General features: G+C 46.7%; 2 protein-coding genes across 4 annotated transcripts in view; one reads left to right on the top strand and one right to left on the bottom strand.

Moving 5' to 3' along the window:
- Positions 1-1,666, bottom strand: part of DBNL (drebrin like) — an 11,807-nt gene extending 10,141 nt beyond the window's left edge. For both annotated transcript variants that reach the window (XM_059397092.1, XM_059397093.1), the window contains exon 1: positions 1,516-1,666. In XM_059397092.1, the coding sequence (XP_059253075.1) occupies positions 1,516-1,598 (83 nt within the window). In that variant the 5' untranslated portion in view covers positions 1,599-1,666. The remainder of the gene's footprint in view (positions 1-1,515) is intronic.
- Positions 1,667-7,386: 5,720 nt separating this feature from the next.
- URGCP (upregulator of cell proliferation) overlaps positions 7,387-24,317 on the top strand; it is a 57,600-nt gene continuing 40,669 nt past the window's right edge. The window contains exons 1-2 of one of the 2 annotated variants that reach the window (XM_059397087.1): positions 7,637-7,721; positions 24,162-24,207. In XM_059397087.1, coding sequence (XP_059253070.1) covers positions 24,197-24,207 — 11 coding nt within the window. In that variant the 5' untranslated portion in view covers positions 7,637-7,721; positions 24,162-24,196. Of the gene's footprint in view, positions 7,722-24,161; positions 24,208-24,317 lie in introns of both variants that reach the window. The other variant, XM_059397085.1, reaches the window with a different exon arrangement.

Below are 24,317 nucleotides of genomic sequence, written 5' to 3'. Positions count from 1 at the left end.
GGGGGGGGGGGGGGGGGGGGGGGGACAGAGAGAAGCTGGGTGGGTGAGTTTCAGACCAAGGTGGTAGCAGACAACTCCAAGAAGCCAAGAAAGAGCCAGAAACTGCCAGCCTGAGCTGCCAGCAGGACTGTGGGACATCATCCCCAGAGCAGTGGTGATCCCTGAGAATGAAGAGATCGGAAAGAAGGCAGCAGGGGGCCCAGGAGTCTCGCAGGTACATCAGGAAGGGCCAGGCCAGCTACTCAGGAGCACATAAAACAGCAACACCCCAGCCAAGCAGGACCGGAGGGGGCCGACATGCTGCCGGCCCAAAGGCACAAGGCCGCAGGTGGATGTGAAATGGCACGCGCCGCGTGTGAGCCGGTCAGCAGGGTTTGGAGTAACAGCAGAGGTATGACGGCCCTCGGAGAGCAGGAGACAGGTAGGGACGGGGGTGGACATTTAGAAACTCCTGGTAAAGTAAGTGCCTAAAGTGTGGGAGACCCTCCTAAGCATTGAGATGGAGAAGGCAGAGAAATCCCACTGCTCCCAGACGCACTCCCTAACTACATGCATGTGTTCCGGACAGAGGAACCACCTGGCTCCCCAGCAACGCAGCACCCAAGTCCCATCAGGGTCAGCGGTGTCCCAGGCAGGAGAGGCGTCTGAACACCCCAGCAGCAGGTGCTCTGAAGCTCTTCCCCAACAGGCCCAGTGCACGACAGCACAGGCAGGGAAAGCCACAAGCCAGGAGCACCAGGGCGTGGCGATCCGCCCCGCACAGCATGCCGTCACCCCGAGAGGGCCCTGCCCCTGCCCCGGGAAGAGGCTCCTCACAGCGGGTCACCTTAGTTCACCAAACCCAGTGTATGGCTGCAAGTGCTCAGAACTGGTCAGTGCAAACAACTGAAGCCAGCGGGAGAGTAACCAGCCGCTGACCCTGCGCAGGGGCTGCCCAGGGCCATCCCAGAGACTTCGGACCTGCTTCCAGAGTTAGAAAGCCGCATCCGGGGCCCGACGGCAGAGTGGAGGGTGTCCCGGGCAGGTGCAGGGATGGTGGGGGCTTCCTCCACACAGCCAGCACCGTTGTGTCACTGGTGTCCGCGCGGCTCGCACAGGAAAGGGAATCCTTGGAGAGAATCCACATTCCCAGAAAACCAGAGACCCAAACCCAGACCTCCTGGCCGTGGGGCAGGGCGCCCGTTGCCGGGCGAGGTCCGGGGCGCCCGCTCAAAGGCCTCTCCCTGAACGCGGCGCTCGGAAGACCCCGGGCCCGGTTCGCGCTCCGTCGGGGAGGGCCGCGGGGAGCCCCGGTGTGCGGGGAAGTCCCGGGGTTGGGAAGGAGAAGCTGGCGGAGCCACCGAGCGACCCCCGCCGCACAATCCGACATGGAGACCAGCCGAGGGGCGGAGCCGCGGCGGTGGTGGGGCCAGCAGCTCGCGGGGCGCCGCTGTGGGGGGAGCGGGGAGCCCCCGGGACCCCCTCCCGCCCTGGCCCGCCCCCCATCCCACCCGGCCCGGCCGGCCCGGCGCCCACCAGTCAGTCGGGGACTTCTCGGTGACCACTCGCACGTAGGCCTCCTGCAGCGCCGGCCCATTCCGGCTCAGGTTCGCAGCCATGACCGGCCCCGCAGTCCCCGCTCCGCCACCGCCGCCGCCGTCGCCGCCGCTTCCGGGCCCCGCCCACCCTGCGACCGGAAGCCCCGCCCCTGCAGCCGGAAGCGGAAGCGCGGCGGGCAGGACCGCGGGGAGAGGGTGCGGCTGGCGGAGAGTGGGCGGGGCCGTCGCGGCTGGCCGCACGGGGGCGTGGAGTGGCGGACGAAGCCGGAGCCGGGCGCTGGGAGCTGCGCTCACGGAGGAGCGCGCGTTTCTCTTTTCTGTCGCCGCAGTCAGCGCACTGGTTCGAGCGTCTGGGGCTCGTGACAGCCTCTGCGCGAACCTTCCACACGCGCCTGAGCGGCGACCGGAGCCTGCACTGGCGAACACGAGCGCTGCGTGCGGGCCGCGCCCGCCCGGGCCAAGGTGCTACCGAGCCTTCTCGCCCGCACCTGCGTTCCCCGCTCTGTTCGTGGAGGACCGGGTGGCGCGGGGAGCCCCGCTCCTTGCCCTGCACGCACGTCCCAGCACAGGTGCATGAGTCCCTGGGATGTCAGAGAGGCGGCCCCGTGCTGACCCTGTGCGCTCCGGGAGCCCTCCCTCAGGGGCCCATCCCTCAGTAGCCCATCCCGCAGGGGCCGTCCCGCAAGGCCCCATCGCGCAGGGCCCGGTCCCGCAGGGCCCCGTCCCGCAGGGGCCCATGTCGCAGTCCGGTGCGCCCACATTTCTGCAGCGACGTCAGTGAGAAATCACCAGGGCGGGCTATGGAAAGACCACAGGGCCTCGGGGCAGGTGGTCAGGGCTTCCCTCCAGATGAGAATGTTGGGTCTGATTGTGCAGATACAGGCTTGGCGGCTCCGTCTGGGCACAGACGTGGCTTACAGGTTATGTGCACGTGTGTGTCATTGCTGTAGGTCTCCGGCAGAAGCCCCGACATCCTCTGGCCAGAGCAGCCACCTCCCCGAACCCGGGAAGTCTAGGGCCTGAACAAAACACTCCTTCCCTTCAGCAGCTTCCGCCTGCGGCCCGTCCCTTCCCCAGTCCTTCCCGGGCCTCTGTGCAAGGTGCAGGTATGTTCTCCGCTCTGATGTCGCTGCTGTGTTTGCATCAGAAAAGTGAGCTCCAGCAACTGCAGGCCTCCTCAGGGCTCTCCCAATCTCTTATCTTTTATTTTCTAATTTAAATTCGCTTAGCCAACATACAGTAGTACATCATCAGTTTCGGATGCAGCACTCAACGATCCATCACTCGACACACAAGGGCCCACATCAGGCGCCCTTCTTAACACTCATCATGCCCTCTTTTTTTCTTCAGTGACTTCTCCTCTGTCCTTGTTTTCCCTCAGACGCCCTCAGACTTTCCTCTCCAGAGTCGGGGAGATTCAGCCTGCCCTCTTACTGTTCTTCAGCCTTCTTTTTGGCCACAGTGCATCTTTGTTTTTTCTCTTTCTCTGGTAATGCCCTCTCTTTGAACACCTCCTGGTCCCCAGTTTCTTCCTTGACCTGGCTGCCACGCGCCAGCTTCTGGTCCCTGGACCCCGAGGAGGTCTGGGAGCACTTTTCCACATTTCAGTCAACTTGGGGAGAAACCACCTTACCTGAATTGGGCTATGCTGCTCTCTCTGTTCTGGAAAAAGATCAACTCTGCGTGGTAGCCAGGTGCATCACACGGATGAGGGAAAGCAGGGAGATCTGGGAGAAGGCTCTTAAGTGGGGGTCCCTGGTGTGGGAAGGTGGGGAGCAGGATTCTGCTTTCTGCTCTAGGGTGTGGGAGTCTGTTTCCACTTGACAGGCTGGGAAAGGCGTCTCCGCAGAGGTAACACTGGAGCAGAGACTGGATGTGGGGTGGGGAGCACGGCTGTGGAAGGTCTGGGCAGACGTGCTCTTGGTGGAGGGAACAAGACGTGTTGGGGTTCTGAAGTGGGGGAGGCAGTCTAGTGACAGACTGACGATTGAGCACAGGGAGAAGGGGAGGGAGGGGAGCTGGATTCTGGAGGACCCTGTAGGTCAGGGAAGGACTTCACACTTTGTTCTAGGTGTAGCCAAATCCCCGAGGGGCTTTAACCAGAGCAGTGTGATCTGCTGATGTTTTCAAATGGTCCTGCTGGTTGCTCTCCAGACGCCTCCATGCCTGTTCCTCCAGCCGCCGCTTGTCTGCTTTCTTGTTTCCTCAAAGCCATCACCCTTTTTGGTCAGCTGCTCCTCCGCTTAAAAGCATGAGATGTGGGGCACCTGGGTGGCTCAGTAGGTTAAAGCCTCTGCCTTTGGCTCAGGTCATGATTTCAGGGTTCTGGGATCAAGCCCCACATTAGACTCTGCTCAGCAGGGAGCCTGCTTCTGCCCCCTCTGCCTGCCTCTCTGCCTCCTTGTGATCTTTGTCTAACAAATAAATAAAAATCTTTTAAAAGCATGAGATGTAAAAAACAAACAAACAAACAAACAAAAAACAACAACCCTAAAATAAATAAATAAGTAGGGGCGCCTGGCTGGCTCAGTGGGTTAAGCTGCTGCCTTCCGCTTAGGTCATGATCTCAGGGTCCTGGATCAAGCCCCACATCGGGCTCTCTGCTCAGCAGGGCGCCTGCTTCCTCCTCTCTCTCTGCCTGCCTCTCTGCCTACTTGTGATCTCTCTCTGTCAAATAAATAAATACAATCTTTGAAAACAAATAAATTAATTAAAGCCTGAGATGTCCCCAGAGGTGATGCTAGGACTCCACTGTCTTCTTAACTGACTGACTTCTGTGGCCTTCTTGCAGGAGGGTAAGCACAGAGCTGCTTTTCTCCTGGTGGGTTCAGATTACAGATCTAGGGCACAAAACCAGAGCCAGAGCCAATGTCCTCCACCCCCTGTGGGCAGCTAACCCTGTGCTAAAGGCACCCAAGCCCAAGTGTGGGGGGAGGAGCTTGCCAGCTGACTCCCTCTGGCATGGCCACGCAGGAAGAACTAACAGCATTGAGAAAAATGCCATGACTGCTCAGTTGTGCAAAGGAAGGAAGTCCTGCCATTTGCAAGCACACAGATAGACCTGGAGGGTGCAGGGGTGAGAGGCTGGCTGAGGGGGACAGCCCTATCATTCCCCTCCTGAAGCAGAACCTGGTCCAGCCCCCATGTCTGAAAGCAGCTGGGTGGTGGATAGCCTGTGGGCCTCTCTGAAAGGCATCAAGTGAGGGTCTGGGAGAAGTGGGGAGGGCGGGGAAGGAAGGAGACATTTTTTAGGGAACTCAAGAAGTTGTTCTCTGGTCTGATAGGGTTTTTACAGATTCTCTATAGCCATTTGATTTTTGTTACTCATCAACTCCGCCAGCAGGGAGAAGCTGCTGTCATGGGCATGATGAGGCTGGCAGAACAGCCAGGGAGAGCGCTAGCTACTTCCTCCCCTCCGCAGCAGATAGCACCACACAGTACTGGGCCACCTTTGTGGGAACAGCAGCCACAGCCTCCACGGTTCAGAGGACCAGCCCTCACCCAGAGCTGCTGGGGTGGAAGAGTGTGTCACAGTGAGAAGGGCCAGCGGTGGAGCAGCAGCACAGGAAGGGGTGGGGGTGAGGGCCCATACTGACCTAGAGGCCCTCTCTCACCACCAGGGACAGACCTCAGGCCCAGAGATCTGCAGAGGAGTCCCCCAAGCACCACTGTGGTCCTTAAAGAGGCTTGCTCCTGGATTGCCGAGACAGAAACCTGCCTGTCCTTGAGCATTTGCAGGGCGGTATGTGGAATCCCACGGCAGGGACATAACACGCAGTAGTGAGCTGCTAGGTCTGCTGGATGTCTGCATCCCAGCATTTTAATCCCTTGTCAGGAGATTTTGACCCTGTGCCATATTCCTGGAACTCCTGGGTCTTCCTGGAACCTGACAAAGGACCAAGATCTCAACACCATCCAGCAAACCCAGACACTTCCGGTCAGAGTTAATAGTCATCTGTCCATGGTGGATCAGTTGCTTAAGGTCACGCATCTTCCCAAGCTCTCTGGTCCACAGAGAAGAGTAACACATCACCCCTGCAGTTGGGTTTTTGGATCTGCTCTCCACTTGCTGACCTGGGACTTGCCTTGGAACACGATATCTGAACATAAGTGATACAGGAGTGGCTGGCACCCCGGTGCATCTTGAAAGAAGGTTCTGACCTAAGAAGCCTGTTTTGGGGGCTGACCTGCACCCTGAAAGGCATGTGAGTTCCCTGAGGGAGAGAGTCCGGGGGATGTGTAGATACAGGCCTGTGGAGCAGCACTGCCGGGACCTGTCTGCGGGGTGTGGCAGGTACAGAGTGGAACTCAGGCTTGCACAGGGTGAGTGATAACGCACAGTGTAGACTCTAAGGGCTGGGTTCACTCTCTCTGCTCCATCTCTCCAGCACAGAGCACAGGCTTGGGGAAATTCTCCCTGGACTCGGGAAGGTCACCAGCTTCCCGGGTCTCAAAGGCCCTCCTGATCCCACCTAACGTCTCTGGGTGTGCTGACCATGCAAGTTACCCCCACCTCTCCGGCTGTCCTGTGCTTCTCCCACGCCTCCCTGCAAATATAGTTGGTTACGGTGAGTATTTGCACCACAGAAACTAGCAAGCATGGAAGTCAGGGCTGCATCTCACCCCCGAGGCTGGTTTTCAGACACCCATCACGACACCACCATTGGTTCTCAGTATCTCCTGTGTCTACATGGATCACACGTGGTCAGCACTCAGGAAGCAGAGCAGTGGTCGTGGCAGCGGTGAATTTGGGGAACTAAGGTCATGTGAGGGTACTGGGGACACATGCAGTGAGGTTCCAGACACTTCCGCAGAGCAATTTCTTTCCTGCTCACTCGGGCTCCCAGGGTCGGAAATGCGTCCTCTGCAATGCTGCATGAATGAGTGAGTTCCTTGTTGCAAGGTCCGTTGGGGCAAGTCCTGGAGAGGCAGTGGGAACCATGGGGGAAGGAGAAGCTGGCCGTTCTGCGGGTTTCTTGATGCCCGCGGCCCACCGGGCTTCTCCCCTGCTCCGGTGGTTTCCTGCCCTGAGGACGCGCGTCTCTCTTCAGGGCGGGGAGGTGGTGAATAGACACTAAGAAGGGACATTGCCTGAGAGGCCAGAAGTGGTCTCTGCCGGGACACTCCAACAAACACCAAGGAGTTTCGAAGGTTGACTGGCGTTTCAAGGGAGCACAGAGTGATTTGCCAGAAACGAATCCGCTCATGTATCGCGTTTCTGTGCGGATTGATCGAAGGCGGTTGGAAGACCCAGGTCTGAGCCGCAGCTCTACGACCAGAAACATCGCCGGGACCTCTCTGGGCCTTCACATAATTATCTGGTGCGTCGTGAGGAGGACACTTGCCTGCCGCCTGGCCAGCACCGTCATGTGGCGGCACATTCTGGGGCGTGGGTGACGTACACAGGTGTGTCCAGCACGGAGCCAAGGATGCTGGCATCAGTGCTGCGAAGGGCGGTCTGGGGAGTGTGGCCTGGAGGAGGGAGCCCCGAGCGCGGGTCACCCTCAAGGGCAACTGGGGGACAGGCGTGGATGCCAGACTCTCCCCGGAGACCCCTTTGTACCTTCTGAATTTTGAACCCATGGGAATTTATTACTTACTCAGTATATATGTAAGTATTTATACGATGACTATTGTCATGGACCCCGCCCCAGGCTCCGCCCCACGGCACATCTGACCCCGCCCACCAGGAGCGCAGTAAAGCTGTCCATCAGGCCCCGCCCCGCCCCGTCGGTCCTCTCCCTCAGGCCCTCCACCCTTCAGAGCACTGCCCATTGGACCCCGCCCCCGCCCCATATGGTCCCGCCCCCCGCTCATCGGACCCCGCCCTCAGGCCCCGCCCCGTGCTACGCAAGCCCCACGTGACTCCGGGACATGGCCCTGCCCTTTTAAGGCCACGCGGCGGCTGTCCCGCCTGGGTTCCTCGCGGCGGTCAGTCTCCGGGTTCGGCGCCTCGCGGAGCGGCCGTCTGCGCGTGCGCGCCGCGGGGCACTGTGGGGCCGGCGCCCACCGGCCGGGCGCTCCCTGTGAGGCGGAGCGGTCGCCCGGTCCCACGCGTCCGGCCCGTCCCGGCCCTGCGCCCCGGTGTGTGCCCGTCCGCCGGGCTCGCTCCCAGGCCATGGTCCGTGCCCGTCCGCTGGGCTCGCTCCCAGGCCGCGGGGCAGTCCCGAGGGCCGTGGTTCTGTAAGTACCGCCGTCCGCGCGTGTTCTGTGTGGGCGGAGGCGCGCGCGCGGGCGGCCGTGGGCCTCGGAGCCGCTCTCTGGACCCCGCGGGCCCAGCCTCGGTCCTGCCTCCTGCCCGAGCTCGGGCGCGGCGGGGGCGGCGGCGCGGCGCGAGGGCTGCAGCCCCCGGCGAGGACCGAGGGAACGCGCCGTGGCAGGACGGACGCGTGAAGGGCGGAGCCGCGCGGAGTCCGGCTCCCCTCCGCACTGGGCGCTTCGCGGGCGCCGCTGGGGTTCAGTCCTGTCCACACCCGCGGCGCGCTCGGACTTGCGCCCGGCCTCCGGAGTTGCGTGCTCGACCACGGCGCCCGCCCGCGCCCTAAACCGAGTTTCGGGTTTAGGACGTGCGGAGCGCTCACCCCGGGACGGGCTCACCCTGCTGGTGTGCGGCGTCAGAACACGGCGTGCCGCAGACCTCGCCCGGCCCCCCAGCTGTGGCTTCCGTTCCTGAACGCGCTCTCCGGTACCGCGCCCGTCTCTCCAAGGTGTGCCTTGCCCGGCCCGCTGCGGGGACCCCGCGAGGCGCACGCCCACTGGCCTCTCAGGTTCTCCAAAATCCGGCATGGTCCCTCTTGGCTCACAGTCGCCAGTTTCCGTCACCGGCCCCGTGCCCTTCCCTACTCCCGGCTGCCCCTATTATTATTCCCATGACCTTTCCTACTCCCGGCCACTTTCTGCTCAGAGAGCTCGCTGCCTCCCCTGAGCAGAGCCATCGCTGACCTTCCAAAGCCCGCTCAGGCTTCACCGCCTGAGCAGCCCTGCTTGAGCCCCTGTCCTTGCTGTCTCTACGTAAAGACTTCGTAGTCCGTAAGTTGTTACGTGGCTCTCCTCCTATAAAACAGATGATCCCAAGTGTTCCGTAAATCGTTTCGTATAGCCATCACAACAGTGACTATCTGAATGGTGATTTCACTAATGATCTCAATTACGAAATTTCCTTAGAGGATTTGTATCAATTGTATAATTGGGAAAAAACTATAGTGTTGCATAGCAGTGAGAACAGTACATTTCTGCTGCGTGTTGGTAGTTAAGTGCATAGTGGTTTAGACCTCCTACATAAACTTTCGTACAGCTTATTTTGATTACTATTTTGTGCATTTCTTATTTTTTATTTTTTAATTTTATTTAAAGATTTTATTTATTTACTTGACAGACAGAGATCACAAGTAGGCAGATAGGCAGGGGTGGGGAAGCAGACTCCCCGCTGAGCAGGGAGCCCGATGCGGGGCTAGATCCCAGGACTCTGGGATCATAACCTGAGCTGAAGGCAGAGGCTTTAACCCCCTGAGCCACCCAGGCGCCCCGTATTTTGTACATACTTTTTATCTTAATCCTTGTTTATTTTGTACCCAGTCTTCCGTATAATTTTCGATGTACAGAAGTGTTGCAAACATAGTAAAAGATTTAAAAATTGATAAATTGGACTGCAGAAAAATTTAAAACTTTGGGGTTGCAAATAGCACCATCAGGAAGCAAAAAGACAACCGACAGAATGAGAGAAAATATTTGCAAATCGTATATTTGATAAGGGTCTGGTGTTCAGAATATATAAGAACTCTTACAACCCAGTAAAAAAGACTAATGAAAAACTGAGCAAAAGCCTTGAATACACGTTTCCTCAAAGGGGATAAAGATATGGCCAATAAGCACATAGAGCACAAAGGCTCAGTGTCCTTAGTCATGAGAGAAATGCAGAGTTGCAGACACAGTGCGATGGCCCTTCACACCCTCTGGATGGCTCCAGTCAAAAGGACAAATGGCGACAAATATCAGAGAGGACGTGGAGAAGTTGGAAGCCTCATACAATCCTGGCGGGAATGTAACTGCTTTGGAAAACAGTTTGGCAGTTCCTTAAGAAGTTGAACACGGAACTGTATGACCTAGCATTCCATTCTTATGTGTGTACTCAGGAGGAATGAAAAGAAATAGAATGAATGCCCATGCAGAAACTTGTACACAGATGGTTATAGTAGCATTATTTGTACTAGCCAAAAGGTCAAACAACCCACATGTTGAAGGGATAAAGGCAGTGTGACACATCCACTCCGAGGGATACTTCTGCCGGTAACAAGGACGAAGCACTGATGAATGGTGCCACATGGGTAGATGAGATGCTGAGGTCGCCGTGACAAAGGACCACAAACTGGGCGGCTGGGTAGAGTATATTGGCTCACAGTTTTGGAGCCTAGAAGTCTAAAATCAAGGTATTGGCAGGGTTGTTTCCTTGTCAGGGCTGTGAGGGTTGTGCCTCTCATCCAGCTTCTGATAGCCCCGGGCACTCTTAGCGTGCAGATGGTGTTTTCCTGTGTCTTGATTTTGCTTTAACCTCTCCATGTGTCTGTGTGTCCAAATTGCTCCTTTTTATAAGGAGTCCCCGAGTTTGGGGCCCTCCCGAATGACCTCATCATACCTTGACATTGCAGACACCCAGTTTTCAGAGAAGTCACATTCACAGGCACAGGGGATTAGGACTTCCATCTTTTGGAGGGACACAGTTCAAGACACAACAATGGGTGAGGCTTGGAAATATGGTAAATGAGAGACCATTTACAAGAGGCTGCATATCATACGATGCCACTTACCAGTTGTCCAGAATGGGCAGCTCCATAGAGACAGAGCGTCGATCAGTGGTGGCCTAGGGCTGAGGGAGGGCGGAACAGAGAGTGACTGCTAAAATGCATGTGAATTTTAAGTGTAAAGTTGATAAGCTGTTTAAAATAGAGTAACAACAACAGTTTGTACTTGTTTACTCATCCAGCCTGCCCTAATGTTTGCACGTCACAGAAGTGATACAATGAGCTAACCCAGAAAAGTAACATCTGCACAGAACTGTTAGCTGATTGACATACATACAGACTTCAGTCAGATTTTGTCAATTGTCCAATTATTGTCTGATGCTTGTCCTATCTCTTAGCCTTCTGCAGAAATTCTAGTCTTTTTTTTTCATCTCTGATGACCTTGTCATTGTTGGGCAAGTATGGGAAAGTCATTTTGTAGAATGTCCTTCAGTTTAGATTTTCTGATTCATGAGACTCAGGTTATGCATTTTTGGCAAGACAGTTACGGAAGTGCTGCTGTGTCCCCAGTGCGTCATATTGGAGGGTACATGACATTAGTAAGTTTTATTACTAATTAAATCTGATCAGTTAGGTTGATTTTTTTTTCTTAAATTTCTTAATTTATTTTTAAGAAGTAAAAAATCACTCAGTGGTACCATACAAAATCAAATAATTTTTGCACCTAGTATTTTCACCAAAAGTGATCTCATGGTACAGAAATAAAACATAATGAAAAAAAAAACCGTCATTAACTTCACACCTGGCTTTCAAGCTTAGTAGAACTGAACAGAGAGTTAGGTTGATTTTTTTAATTGTAAAGTTAACTTTTTTCTTTTTAAAGTAACAAATAGCTTCTGTGGGGGACTGCTGAGACCATGCACATACATATTCACTACACTTTCATCCCCAAATTATAGGTTGCAGTCTTGCCTACGGCACTTATTCCTGTGGTGTTTCCCTATGCTTTTATTTCTAGTTCTCTATGCTTATTTTTATTTTCATTTATGTATTTTTTTAAGATTTTATTTATTTATTAGAGAGCATGTGTGAGAGAGCACAAGTGGGGTGCAGGTCAGAAGGAGAAGCAGACTCCCCTTTGAGCAGGGAGCCTGATGCAGGACTCCATCCCAGGACTCCAGGATCATGACCTGAGCCGAAGGCAGATGCCCGACTGAGCCACCCTTGAGGCACCCCTCTTTCAACATTTGTTAAATGGAATTATGCAGTAAGGAAGAGCTGTCTTTTCTCCCCCACTTTTATTATTTGTTTATGTATTTATTTATTATTTTTTATGTTTTATTTTTTAAAGTAATCTCTGCGCCCAGCTTGGGCCTCAAACTCATGATCCCGGGGGTCATATGCTCCACTGACTGAGCCAGACGGGCACCCTCTTTTTTTCCCTCCAGTTTTTAAATTCATTTTTTCAATTCTTTTGTTTATATCAGTATGGACTCATGGATTTTTATTCTGTTGATTTTAGTCCATTAGTGTTATTATTTATTATGTTGCTCAAATTGTCCCTGATTTGGCCATTTGAGAGCTTATTGTAGGGAGCCTCTAAGATGGCGCCCAACAATTCCTACCTTCTAGTATTCAGGCCCTTGTGTAATCTCCTCTCCTTGAGTGTGGGCTAGATTAAGCGATGTTTCTGATGAATAGAAAAGGTGATGGGAAGTCATTTCCGAGATTAGGGTAAGAAAAAGACTGGCTTCCGTCTTGGGCAACTTATTTTGCTGTCTCCTTCTCTTGCTTCCTTACTCCCTCACTCCCTTGTTCTGATGGAAGCCAGCTACCATACTGTGAGCTGTCCTATGGACAGGCCCCTGTGCCAAGGAACTGAGAGAGGCCTTTTGCCAACAGCTAGTGAAAAACTCAGTCTAGTACCCCTGAAGATCACCCTAAAACCTCACTACTATCCAGTGTTGTACTGGATGTTCTAGCCATTTCTATAAAGAAAGGAAAAGAAGTAAAATCCAGGCAGTGGAAAGAAAAACATTTTTACTCGCAGACAGCATGCTTGTCTGTCCAGAAAATTGGAGATTACAGAAAGCTTCTGGAACTATTAATGCTTTAACTGTTAACAGGTGCAAAATCATCTACAGACATTAATTTTATTTCTGTGTGCTAGCAACAATCAGAAATTGAAAAAAAATGCCATATATGGTACAATGAAAATATTAAATGCTTCTGAATAAACTTAAGATATGGAAGACCTTCACATTGAAAACTACCAAACATTGCTCAGAGAAATTGAAGATCAAAGTAATTGCAAGATAGCCTGTGTTCATGGGTTGGAAGACTCAGTGTTGTTAAGATATCAGTTCTTCCTGAATTAATCAGTATATTCAATGTAATCAAAATAAAAATCCCAGCTGGGGCACCTGGGTGGCTCAGTCAGTTAAACATCTGACTTCAGCTCAGATCATGATCTCAGGATCCTGGGATCCAGCCACACATCATGCTCCCTGCTCAGTGGTGAGTCTGCCTCCTCAACTCCCCCTCCCCTTGCTTATGCTCTCTCAAATAAATAAATAAAATATTTAAGAAAAAAAAACCCAGCAAGTTTTTTTGGTAGAAATTTGCAAATTAATTCTAGCCTTTATATGGATATGGTGAGGACTCAGAATGGACAGACTAACTTTGAAGAGAAACAAAGTGGGAGGACTCAAGCCATATGATTACAAAATATAAAGCTATGCAATGAAGAAGATGTGTTGGCATAAAGATAGCCAAGTTATCTTGAAAAAATGAAAGAATAGAAAATGAAATGTGAAAATGAAAAAAGAAGAGAGAATACATAAATAAACCCACATGTTGATTTTAAAAAAGGTGCTGCCATAGACTGAATGTGTCCACCTAAATGTCATATGTTAAATCCTAATCTCTAAGGCATTAGGATGTGGGGCACTTTTCAATTAATTAGGTCATGAGAGCAGAGCCCTCATGAATGGGATTAGTGTCCTTATAAAAAAGAAACCCTAGGGAGTTCCTTTGTCCCTCCTATCATGTCAGTACATAGCAAAAAACAGTCATCTATAAATTAAGAAGAGGACCCTACCAGATACCAAATCTGCTTGTGCCTTGATTTGGGACTTCCCAGCCTCTGGAATTGTGAGAAATAAAATCTCTGTTGTTTATAAGGTCCCCAGTCTATGGTTTTCTGTTATAGCAACCCAGATGGACTACAATGAACGTCAGAGCCATTCAATGGAGAACAGCTCTGGAACAATCAGATGTATAAAAAATAACAGCTTTACACACATAAAAAAGGATCATAGACTTAACTGTTAAATTAGTTTAGAACTATAAAACTTCTAGAAAAAAAAGCCAAAATCTTTGTGACCTTGGGTTGAACAAAGATACTCTAACTATAACTTTGGCATGCGCCATACAAAAATAAAATAAAATAAAATAAATTGGGCTTTATCAAACCATGAGGAAACTCAAGTATGAAGAGAAGATGGCAGACATGGGAAGGGATCATGGGATCTGAAAATGACATGACAGTGAGTTCTCTTTTTGCTCAGTATATCCTGGGTTTGATGCTGGAGAAGCCAACAACCTGGAAATATCAAGGGGAGTTGTAGGGTGGGGAGGAGCCCCAACAGAAGCCTGTTCTTTTTCACCCAGGGACCAGGAAAGGGGCAGTTCAGCAAGACAGAGAACTTACAGGAAATAACTGCTTTACTATAGCCAAACACCATGGAACAAAATAAGGCCCCATCTGCATTATTGAAGGTTCAGTGAGGAGTCTAGACTTTGATGATAGCTGTGTTGTAAAGAGGTCATCCTCCTTCCTTGCTGGGCTGCTGTCAGAGAAGGCCCAGAGGAGATGGGATTGTCATGCCCCCCCCCCCACAGTGATGGTACTTTTTCTCTCTCACAGGGAAGGCCACATGGGGAGCAGTTACAAGGTGTTCTTCACCCTCTGTATTGGTGTTCTCTAGAGAAACTAGGGGTGGGAGTGGGGAAAGGGAGATATGTTTATTATAAGATACTGGGTTATGGGAATCCCATAACTGGCTCTGTACAAACGAGACCCAGGAGAGCTCGTGGTGTGGTTTGAAGCCCGAGCGCTGGGGAACTGATGGTGTATCTGCCAGTCTGTATCTGAAAGCCTGAGAACCAGGAGCCCTGAGTACAGAAGATTGATGTCTTAGTTCAAGCATTGAGGCAGAGAGCCAGTTTAACTTTCCTCCACTTTTTTGTTCTGTTCAGGCCCTCAACAGGTTGGGTATTACCATCCACATTGGGGAGGTTCTCTGTTTTATTCAGTCTATCAATTCAAAGAGTAATTTCTGAAAACACCGTTAAGAGATGCATTCAGAAATAATCTTTAACCAGCTACCTGGGCATTTTGTGGCCCAGTCAAGTTGATGTAAAAGTTGACTATCACATTCTTGTAGCCTGGTTGGTGAACTCTCATCTTCACTTGGCAGTAAAAGGTGGGGTCTTCCTTTTTGTGCTTGTGTGATGTCAGAGGAGGCCAACAACCTGGAACTGTGAGAAATAAATCTCTGTTGTTTATAAGTTATCCAGTCTATGGTAAACAAATAGGATATACTTCAAAAAAGACCATGCCAAGATGCTTCATAATCAAAATTCTGAAAACCAAAGACAAGATACCTTGAAAAAAGAAACAATACGTGGAAAACAACCCAAATTATAGCAGAATTTTTACTAGAAACCAAGAAGCACAGAAGAAAGTGGCATGGCATTTTCAAGTGTGAAGACAAAGAACTGTAACTCAGAGTTCTCTATCCAGTGAAAATATTTTTTTGGAATAAAGTGAGAATCAAGACATTGTCTGATGAAGGAAAACTAAGAAGATTTGTCAGCAGAAGATCTGTCCATTCAAAAAAAAAAAAAAGGCTAAAGGAGTTTCTTCATTTTCAAAGGAAATGATAAAAGAAGGAATCTTGAAACATCAGGAAGGGATATAAAACAGTAGAAAGAGTAAATATGTAAGTTAACACGATGGGTTTTTTTTTCTCTTGTTGAGTTTTCTAAATTAAATTTGGTGATTGAGACAAAAATTGTAACATTGTCTGATACGGATCTCAAAGCATGCAGGAGGAATCTTTAGGACAACTGTATTATAAACAACAGAGTCATTGTGCACGCCTACAGAAAGTCTCTGGAAGACATTACATTTACACCTCAGGTGATTTCTGGCACAGAGACACTCTACAACAATAAAACAAAGGCACAAACAAAAACAAAACCCAAAAGAAAATCCTAGGGAAAGAGGAGAATCTGATCTCCAGGCTTACTGTATTATTAGATTCAAACATCCAAGTTTCCAAGAAAAAAAAAAAATCACAAGACACTTAAGGAAACAGGAAAGTATGACAGTCAAAGAAAAAGACAACATAAAATGTCCAGTGACAAAGGCCAGATGGCAAGGCTACTAGAGAATGACTTTGAAAAAACTGTGTTAAAGATGCTCGAAAAACTAAAGGACACATAGAAAGTCAAGAAAATGATGTATGAGCAAAGTGGAAATATCAACATATCACAAAGAAATTCTGGAGCTGAGAAATAAAAGAACTTAAGTGAGAAACTCACTAGAGAGATTCAAAGGTAGATTGGAGCATGCAGAAGAAAGAATCAGTGAACTGGAAAAGATAATTGAAATGATCGAGTCTGAAAAAAGGAAAGAATGAAGATTGAGGAATAATGAACAAAGCCAAAGGAAACTGTAGGACACCTTCTAGAAGATGATTGTACATTGTGGAAGTCCCAGAAGAAGAGTGAGCGAGAGAGAGAAATTGTTTGAAGAAATAGTGCCTGAAGACTTACCAAATTTGATGAAAGACTTGAATATAAGCATCCAACAACCTTAAACTCAAAATAAGATGAATTCAAGGAGACCCACATGGAGGCACATAAATTGTTGAAAACAAAAACAGAATCTTGGAAGCAGCAAGACAGAAGTGACTTATTACATAAAAAGGATGTTCAGCAAGACTCCCACCAGATTCCCAGATGAAACTTTGTAGGCCAGAAGTGAGTGGGCTAGCATATTCAAAGTAGCGAAAGGAAAAAAACAAAAACAACCCCCCCCCAAAAAAAACCTGTCAGCCAAGAATCCTGTATCCACCAAAACTGTCCTTTAGAAGTGGAGAAATTAAACTAAAGCCAGTAGAGGGAAAGAAATCGTATAGATGAGAGATGAACAAAATATAGAATAGAAAAGCAAGGTTTTGAAATCATTTCTTTTTTTTTTTTAAGATTTTATTTATTTATTTGACAGAGAGAAATCACAAGTAGATGGAGAGGCAGGCAGAGAGAAAGAGAGGGAAGCAGGCTCCCTGCTGAGCAGAGAGCCCGATGCTGGACTCGATCCCAGGACTCTGAGATCACGACCTGAGCCGAAGGCAGCGACTTAACCCACTGAGCCACCCAGGCGCCCCTTGAAATCATTTCTTGAAAAGACCACCACCACTAACAACAAAAGACTAATGAGGATTCTAGGAATATGGTGGAATCAAAAGCACCGGGAATTTGTTTCTCTGCCTGGACAACAATTGTACTGGCAAAATCATCTGATGTAACTACTTTGGAACTCTGGAAACTGTTGAAGGCTTGCAACTTTCAGGGGAAGATTTGGATAGGAAATTTCACTTGATTTCAGTTCTAGGATGGTAATAGCTACACATGCCAACCCCTAGCCACTTGGCAGGCAGCCATGTTCCTGGACCAACTTGCACACTGCTTGTGGGAGCCAAGCAAGCAAGAAGATTCTGCCCTCCAAATATCAGGGATCTTTCATCTGATCACTGATTGCTGCTTCTAAACATAGAGATGCAAAAAGGCAGGGAGCCATTATCATTGCACCTTCCCCATCTGGCTCAAGTGTCTTACAGGATATTTAAAGGGCAAGTGTACCCCCTCCTCCCATCATTCATCCCTTCATTTTTTGCTATGTTGTTGTGTGTGTGTGTGTGTGTGTATGTGTGTGTGTGGTGGGGAACTAGGCATTAAACACTAACATATTCAGGGGCACCTGGGTGGTTCAGTGGGTTAAGCCTCTGCTTTTGGCTCAGGTCATGATCCCAGCGTCCTGGGATAGAGCCCCACATCGGGCTCTCTGCTCTCCAATGAGCCTGCTTCCCCCTCTCTCCCTGCCTGCCTCTCTCCCTACTTGTGATCTCTCCCTGTCAAGTAAATAAATAAAATCTTTAAAAAAAAAAAAAACAATGAACATATTCAAAAACACCTGCATACACAGGGAAAATTAGAAAGTGATTGTGTATGCATAAGGAAAAAAAGAAAATGTTGTATCTATACCTTGGGCTGATCCTGAGCACAGAATGAATATAATAAAAAATAAACAAAAATAACAAAAAGCATCCAACCATGGGGGGGGGAGAATCTGATTTTCAGAGTTATCACATTATTAGAAACAAATGTCCAGTGTTCAACAAAATATCACAAGGCAAAAAGACAGGAAAGTACTACTCATTCAAAGGAAAAAAAAAATACAACAGAATCTGTTCCTGAAAAAGACTTGTTGGAAGATATATTAGGCGAAGACCTTAAAATAATGTTCTTAAAGATGCTAAAAGAACTAAAGGAAGGGGCACCTGTGTGCCTCAGTGGGTTAAAGTCTCTGCTTTCGGCTCAGGTCATGATCTCGGGGTCCTGGGATTGAGCCCTGCATCAGGATCTCTGCTCAGCGGGGAGCCTGCTTCCTCCTCTCTCTCTGCCTGCCTCTCTGCCTACTTGTGATCTCTGTCAAATAAATAAGTAAAAATCTTTCAAAAAATTTAAAAAATACTTTTAAAAAAGAACTAAAGGGAGATGTAGAGAAAGTCAAGAAAACGATGTGAGAAAAAAATGCAATATCAATTAAGAAATGGAAAATCTAAAATGAAACCAAAATGAAATTCTGGAGCTTAAAGTTACAGTAACTGAAATTTTTAAAAAAATCGCAAGGAGTCAAAGGCAGAATTTGAGCTGGCAGAACATAAGTCAGTACTTTAAGAAAAGACAATGGAAATTATTGAGGTTCAGGAATAGATAAAGTTGAAAAATAGCAAACACAACCTGGATGTTTATGGGAAATCACCCAAAGCACCAACATATGCATTATGGGAGTTTCAAAGAAGAAGAAGAAAGAGGCAGAGGGAATATTTAATGAAATGATTGCTGAAAGCTTCCCAGACTTGAAGAAAGACATGAATATGAACATCCAAGAAGCTCAACCATCTCCAACCAAGATGAACTCCAAAAGACCCACTCCAAGACACATTATAATAAGACTTTCAAAAGCTAAATAAAAAGGGCAAACCTTGAAAGCAGCAAGAAAGAAGACAATTGTAAAAAAAGTGATCATCAGGGATCATCTGCACATTTTTAAAAATCAGAATGTTGGAAGCTAGAAGACAATGGATATCCATTCTAAGTGCTCAAAGGAAAAAAAGAACTCTCAAACAAGAATCCTATATACAGGGGCGCCTGGGTGGCTCAGTGGTTAAGCCGCTGCCTTCGGCTCAGGTCATGATCTCGGGGTCCTGGGATCGAGTCCCGCATCGGGCTCTCTGCTCGGCAGGGAGCCTGCTTCCTCCTCTCTCTCTCTCTGCCTGCCTCTCGGCCTACTTGTGATTTCTCTCTGTCAAATAAATAAATAAAATCTTTAAAAAAAAAAAAAAAAAAAAAAAAAAAAAAAAGAATCCTATATACAGCACTATATCTGGGCACTGTAAAACACATCTTTCAGAAGCGAGGGAGAAATCAAACAAAAATTGAGGGGGTTTGTACCACTAGATGTGCCCTGCAAGAAATGTTTAAGGGAGTCCTGGAAAATGAAAGACACTGGATATTAACCTGAAGCCATGAGGAGAAATAAGATTTCAGTAAAAATAAATACATGGAAAATTATAAATGTAGGACTATTGTAATAGCTTGTAGTTGTACGTTTTCTTTTTCTAGGGGATTTATGGTACTAATGCATTTAAATGGAAAAAAAAACCTAGTTACTAGTATAATTATTACTGTAATTTTGACTTACAACTCCGGATTGTATTTTCTACATGATTTAAGAGACTAATGCATTTAAAGCAGTAATTTATATTTTGGAGCATACAGTGTATAAAGATGTGATTTGGTGACACCAACTAAAAGGGTTTGAGACAGTTTAAATTACTGAAGTTAAGCTGCTATAAATTCAATTTAGAATAAATGGGGTGCCTGAGTGGTTCAGTGGGTTAAGCCTCTGCCTTCTGCTCAGGTCATGATCTCAGGGTCCTGGGATCGAGCCCCGCTCTGCTTGGCGGGGCACCTGCTTCCCCCCTCTGCTTGCTGCTCTGCCTGCTTATGATTTCTCTCTCTGTCAAATAAATAAATAAAATCTTAAAAAAAAAAAAAAGAATGTTACCACTTTAGGATATTAAGTGTCGATCACCATGGCAGCCACAAGAAAATGACTGTAGAGGGTGCCTGGGTGGCTCAGTGGGTTAAGCTACTGCCTTCGGCTCAGGTCATGATCTCAGGGTCCTGGGATTGAGTCCCACATTGGGCTCTCTGCTCAGCAGGGAGCCTGCTTCCCTCTCTCTGCCTGCCTCTCTGTCTACTTGTGATCTCTCTCTCTGTAAAATAAATAAATAAAATCTTAAAAAAAAAAAAAGAAATAATGACTAGAATATACACAAAAGGAAAGTAAGAAGGAACTTAAACATTTTGCTACAAAAAAATCAAATACAAAAAAAGACAGGGATGCAGGAAAAGGGAGAGAAAAGCAATAGGGCATATAGAAAATAAACAGCACAATGACAGTAATATGTCCCTTCATATCAATAATTACTTTAAATGTAAATGGATTAAACTCTCCAGCTTAAAAACAGAGATTGGCAGATCAAACTCTGTGTACAAGAGACTCACTTGAGATTTCAAGATACAGACCACTTGAAAGTGAAAAGAGAGAAAGATATTCCATGCAAATAAGTAGCCAAAAGAGAGCACAAAGGACTATACTAACTTCAGAAAAAAATAGACTTAAAATAGAAAAAAGCTTACAAGAGGAAAAAAAAAAAAGACATTACATGTTAATAAACACTTTAACAGCAGGAAGGTAATTATAAATATTTACGCACCTAATCACAGACAATCAAAATATGTAAAACAAAAAGTGATAGAATTGAACTGAGAAACAGTTTTTTTTTTTTTTTTAAAGATTTTTATTTATTTGTCACAGAGAGAGTCAGCACAGGCAGACAGAATGGCAGGCAGAGGCAGAGGGAGAAGGCTCGCTGCTGAGCAAGGAGCCCGATGTGGGACTCGATCCCAGGATGCTGGGATCATGACCTGAGCTGAAGGCAGCCGCTTAACCAGCTGAGCCACCCAGGCGTCCCAAACTGAGAAACAGTTTTACAACAACATTTGGAAACTTAAGAAACCCACTCAAAGTAATAGAACAAGACAGAAGATAAAGAAATATGGACTTAAGCAATACAACAAACCAGGTATTTCTAACAGACACAGAGCACTCCACCTAACCACACATCATACACATTCTTCTCAAGTGTATGTGGGAGATTTTCCAAGATTGACCATATGGAGGGCCACAAATTAACTCAATAGATTTTAAGAGTTAGTTGTATTCCAAGGCGTATTCTCTAACCACAATGGATAAAGTTAGAAGCCAATAACGAACTAAAATGCACAAAATTTTGGGCACTATAAAACCCACTTTAAAAAAAAAAGTTTTATTTATTTATTTGAGAGACAGTGAAAGGGAGCCATGAGAGTGGAGAAGCAGACTCCCCATGGAGCTGGGAGCCCTATGCAGGACTCGATCCTGGTACTCTAGGATCATGACCTGAGCTGAAGGCAGTTGTCCAACCAACTGAGCCCCCCAGGCACCCTATAAAACACACTTTTAGGGATGCATGGGTGATTCAGTCCATTGAGCACCTGCCTTTGGCTCAGGTGATGAGCCAAAGGGATTAAGTCGTGCATTAGGTTCCTTCAGTGGAGAAGCCTCAGTGGCGAGCCTGCTTCTCCCTCTCCTTGCCACTTGCCCTGTTTGTGCTTACTTTCTCTCGAATACATAAACAAAATCTTAAAAACAAACAAAAAGAACCCCACACTTATAAACAACCAACAGATTGAAGAAGAAATCACAAGGGAACTTTGAAAATACTTAGACAAATGAAAACAAAAACAATATGTAAAACTCATGAGATGCATTGAAAGTAGTGCTAAGAGGGAAATTTTATAACTATAAATGTCTACATTAGAAACAAGAAAGATCACAAAACAACAACTTGAGGAACTAGAAAAAGAAGAATATACTAAAGCCACAGCTAGCAAAAGGAAAGAAACAATAAAGATTAGAGCAGAGATCAATGAAATAGTGCAGAAAAATAGTAGAGAAAGTCAACGAAACCAAAAGTTGTTTTTTTTAAAACCTTTAGCTAGATGAAGTAAGAGAAAAGGAAGTCTCAAATTACTAAAATCACAAATAAAAGTGGGGACATTACTATTGATTGTACAGAAATTTAAAAAGATTATAAGAGAGTACATGAACAATTGTATGCTGAAAAGTGAATAATATAGTTGAAACGGATAAATTTATAAGATTTATTTATTTTTATTTATTTGATAGGTAGAGATCACAAGTAGGCAGAGAGGCAGGCAGAGAGAGAAAGGGGGAAGCGGCTCCCTGCTGAGCAGAGAGCCCGATGTGGGGCTCGATCCCAGGACCCTGGGAACATGACCCGAGCCGAAGGCAGAGGCTTTAACCCACTGAGCCATCCAGGCGCCCCAAATTGACAAATTTCTAGATGCACAAAATCTACCAAGACTAAATCGTGAAGAAATAGGCAATCTGATTAGACCTCTTATTAGTAAGGAGATTGAGTAAGTAATAAAAAAAATCTCCCAACGAAGAAAGGTGCTGGTCCTGATGGTTTCACTGGTGAATTCTACCAGACATTTAAAGAAGAATACCTTTTCAAACATGTCTGAAAAATTGAAGTGTATACTTTGCAAATCATTCTATGAGGCTGACTTACTCTGTTGGCCAGACAAAGCTAGACAAAAACTATAAGAACAGAAAACTACAGACCAGTGTTCCTTATGAGCATTGATGTAGAAATCCTCGACAAAATGCTAGTAAACAATTTAGCAGCATTTTAAGAGGATTTTGTAATCACAACCAAGTGGGATTTATCCCTGGTACGCACAGATGGTTCAAATTATGCAAATCAATCAATGTGATGCAACACATAAATAAAATGAAGGCAAAACACACATGATCATCTCATTTGATACAGAGAAAACATTTGTCAAATTCAACATCATTTTATGATACGACAAGAAGAGTAGGAAACTATGCAAAAATCTAAAAAATGCCATGTAATAAAAGCCATACATGAAAAACACAACAAACTTAACATTCAATGGTGAAAGACTGAAAACTTCTCTAAGATCAGGAATAAGACAAGGATGCCCACTTTCACTCCTTCTATACAACATAGTAATAGAAGTTCTAATTAGAGCTGTTAGGCAAGACAAAAGGCATCCAAAATGGAAAGGAAAAAGTAAAATCTCTGTTTGCAGATGATATGATCTTATATGAAGATCCTAAAGAGGCTGCAAAACTACTTAAGTGAATTCAGCAAAGCAGCAGGATAAAAAGTTAATACAGAAACCAGCTGCAATTCCTTACACTAACAATGAGCAAACTGAAAAGGAAATTATGAGAGCAATTATTGAGGTGCCTGAATGGCTCAGTCAGTTAAGCATCCAACTCTTGATTTGGGTTCAGGTCGTGATCTCAGGGGTCATGAGATGGAACCCCATGTTGGACTTTGTGCTGGGCTTGGATCCTGCTTGGGATTCTTTCTCTCCCTCTCCCTCTGTCCCTCCCCAATACTCCCACACTCTCTATAAATAAATAAATAAATCATACCAAAATAAAAGCAATTCTATTTATAATAGCATAAAAAAGAATGAAATACTTAAGAACTAACTTAACCAAGGAGATGGAAGACTTACACCATGAGAATTTCAGAACGCTGCTGAAAGAAATAAGACATAAATAAATGGAAACCTATCCCCTGTTTGTGGACTGGAAGATGATATCGTTGAGATGTATTACTTACAGTGATCTACGTATTCAGTGTAATCCCTAACAAAATCCCAGTGACTTTTTTTTTCCCAGTCCATTCTAAAATTTATGTGGAATCTCAAGGGACAGTGAATAGCCGAGACAATCTTGAAAAATACCAAATCTGGAGGACTCAGTGTCTGATTTCAAAACTTACTACAAAGCTACAGTAGTCAAAATGGTGTGGTGTTGGTATATGATAGACATATAGACCAATGGAATAGAATAGCTCAGAAATAAACCTGTATATCTTTGTTGATAAGTGATGATGAGCATCATTTCATGTGTCTGTTGGCCATCTGTCTATGTTCTTTGAAGAAATGTCTGTGTCTTTTGCTCATTTTGAAAAATTGGATTATTTGTTTTTTGGGTGTTGAGCTGTGTAATTTCTTTATATGTTTTGGATACTAACCCTTTATTGAAATAATTAAGTGAGTTAAAGACAAATACCAAATGATTTCACTCATATGTTGAATTTAAGAAATAAACAAGGGGAAAATAAGAAAGAGAAAAAACCAAGAAACAGGTTTTTATATAGAGAACAACCTGATGGTTACCAGAGGGGAAGGGGATTAGGGGATGGGTGTTACATGAGCACTTGAAAGAATGTGTATTCTATAGATATGGAGTGTAATATTCTGTATATGTATGTTAGGTCAAGTTCTTTTTTTTTCATGTATTTATGCTTATGAGTTTTGTTTTTTCTTTTGGTGTTTGTTTCTCAAGTACTGGATGATGGCAAAGAAAAATTAAGGTTGAAGATGGAATTAAGGTTGGTAATTGGTTGACTTTATTATTTTTTTAATAATGGTTGTGATTTTAAAGATTTATTTATTTATTTGACAGAGAGATCACAAGTTGGCAGAGAGGCAGGCAGAGAGA

This window comes from Mustela nigripes, chromosome 4, assembly GCF_022355385.1.
Source record: "Mustela nigripes isolate SB6536 chromosome 4, MUSNIG.SB6536, whole genome shotgun sequence".
In the NCBI taxonomy this organism is placed as follows: Eukaryota; Metazoa; Chordata; class Mammalia; order Carnivora; family Mustelidae; genus Mustela; species Mustela nigripes.
The sequence above is the reverse complement of the archived record's forward strand: the minus strand, read 5'-3'. Positions and strand labels throughout refer to the sequence as shown.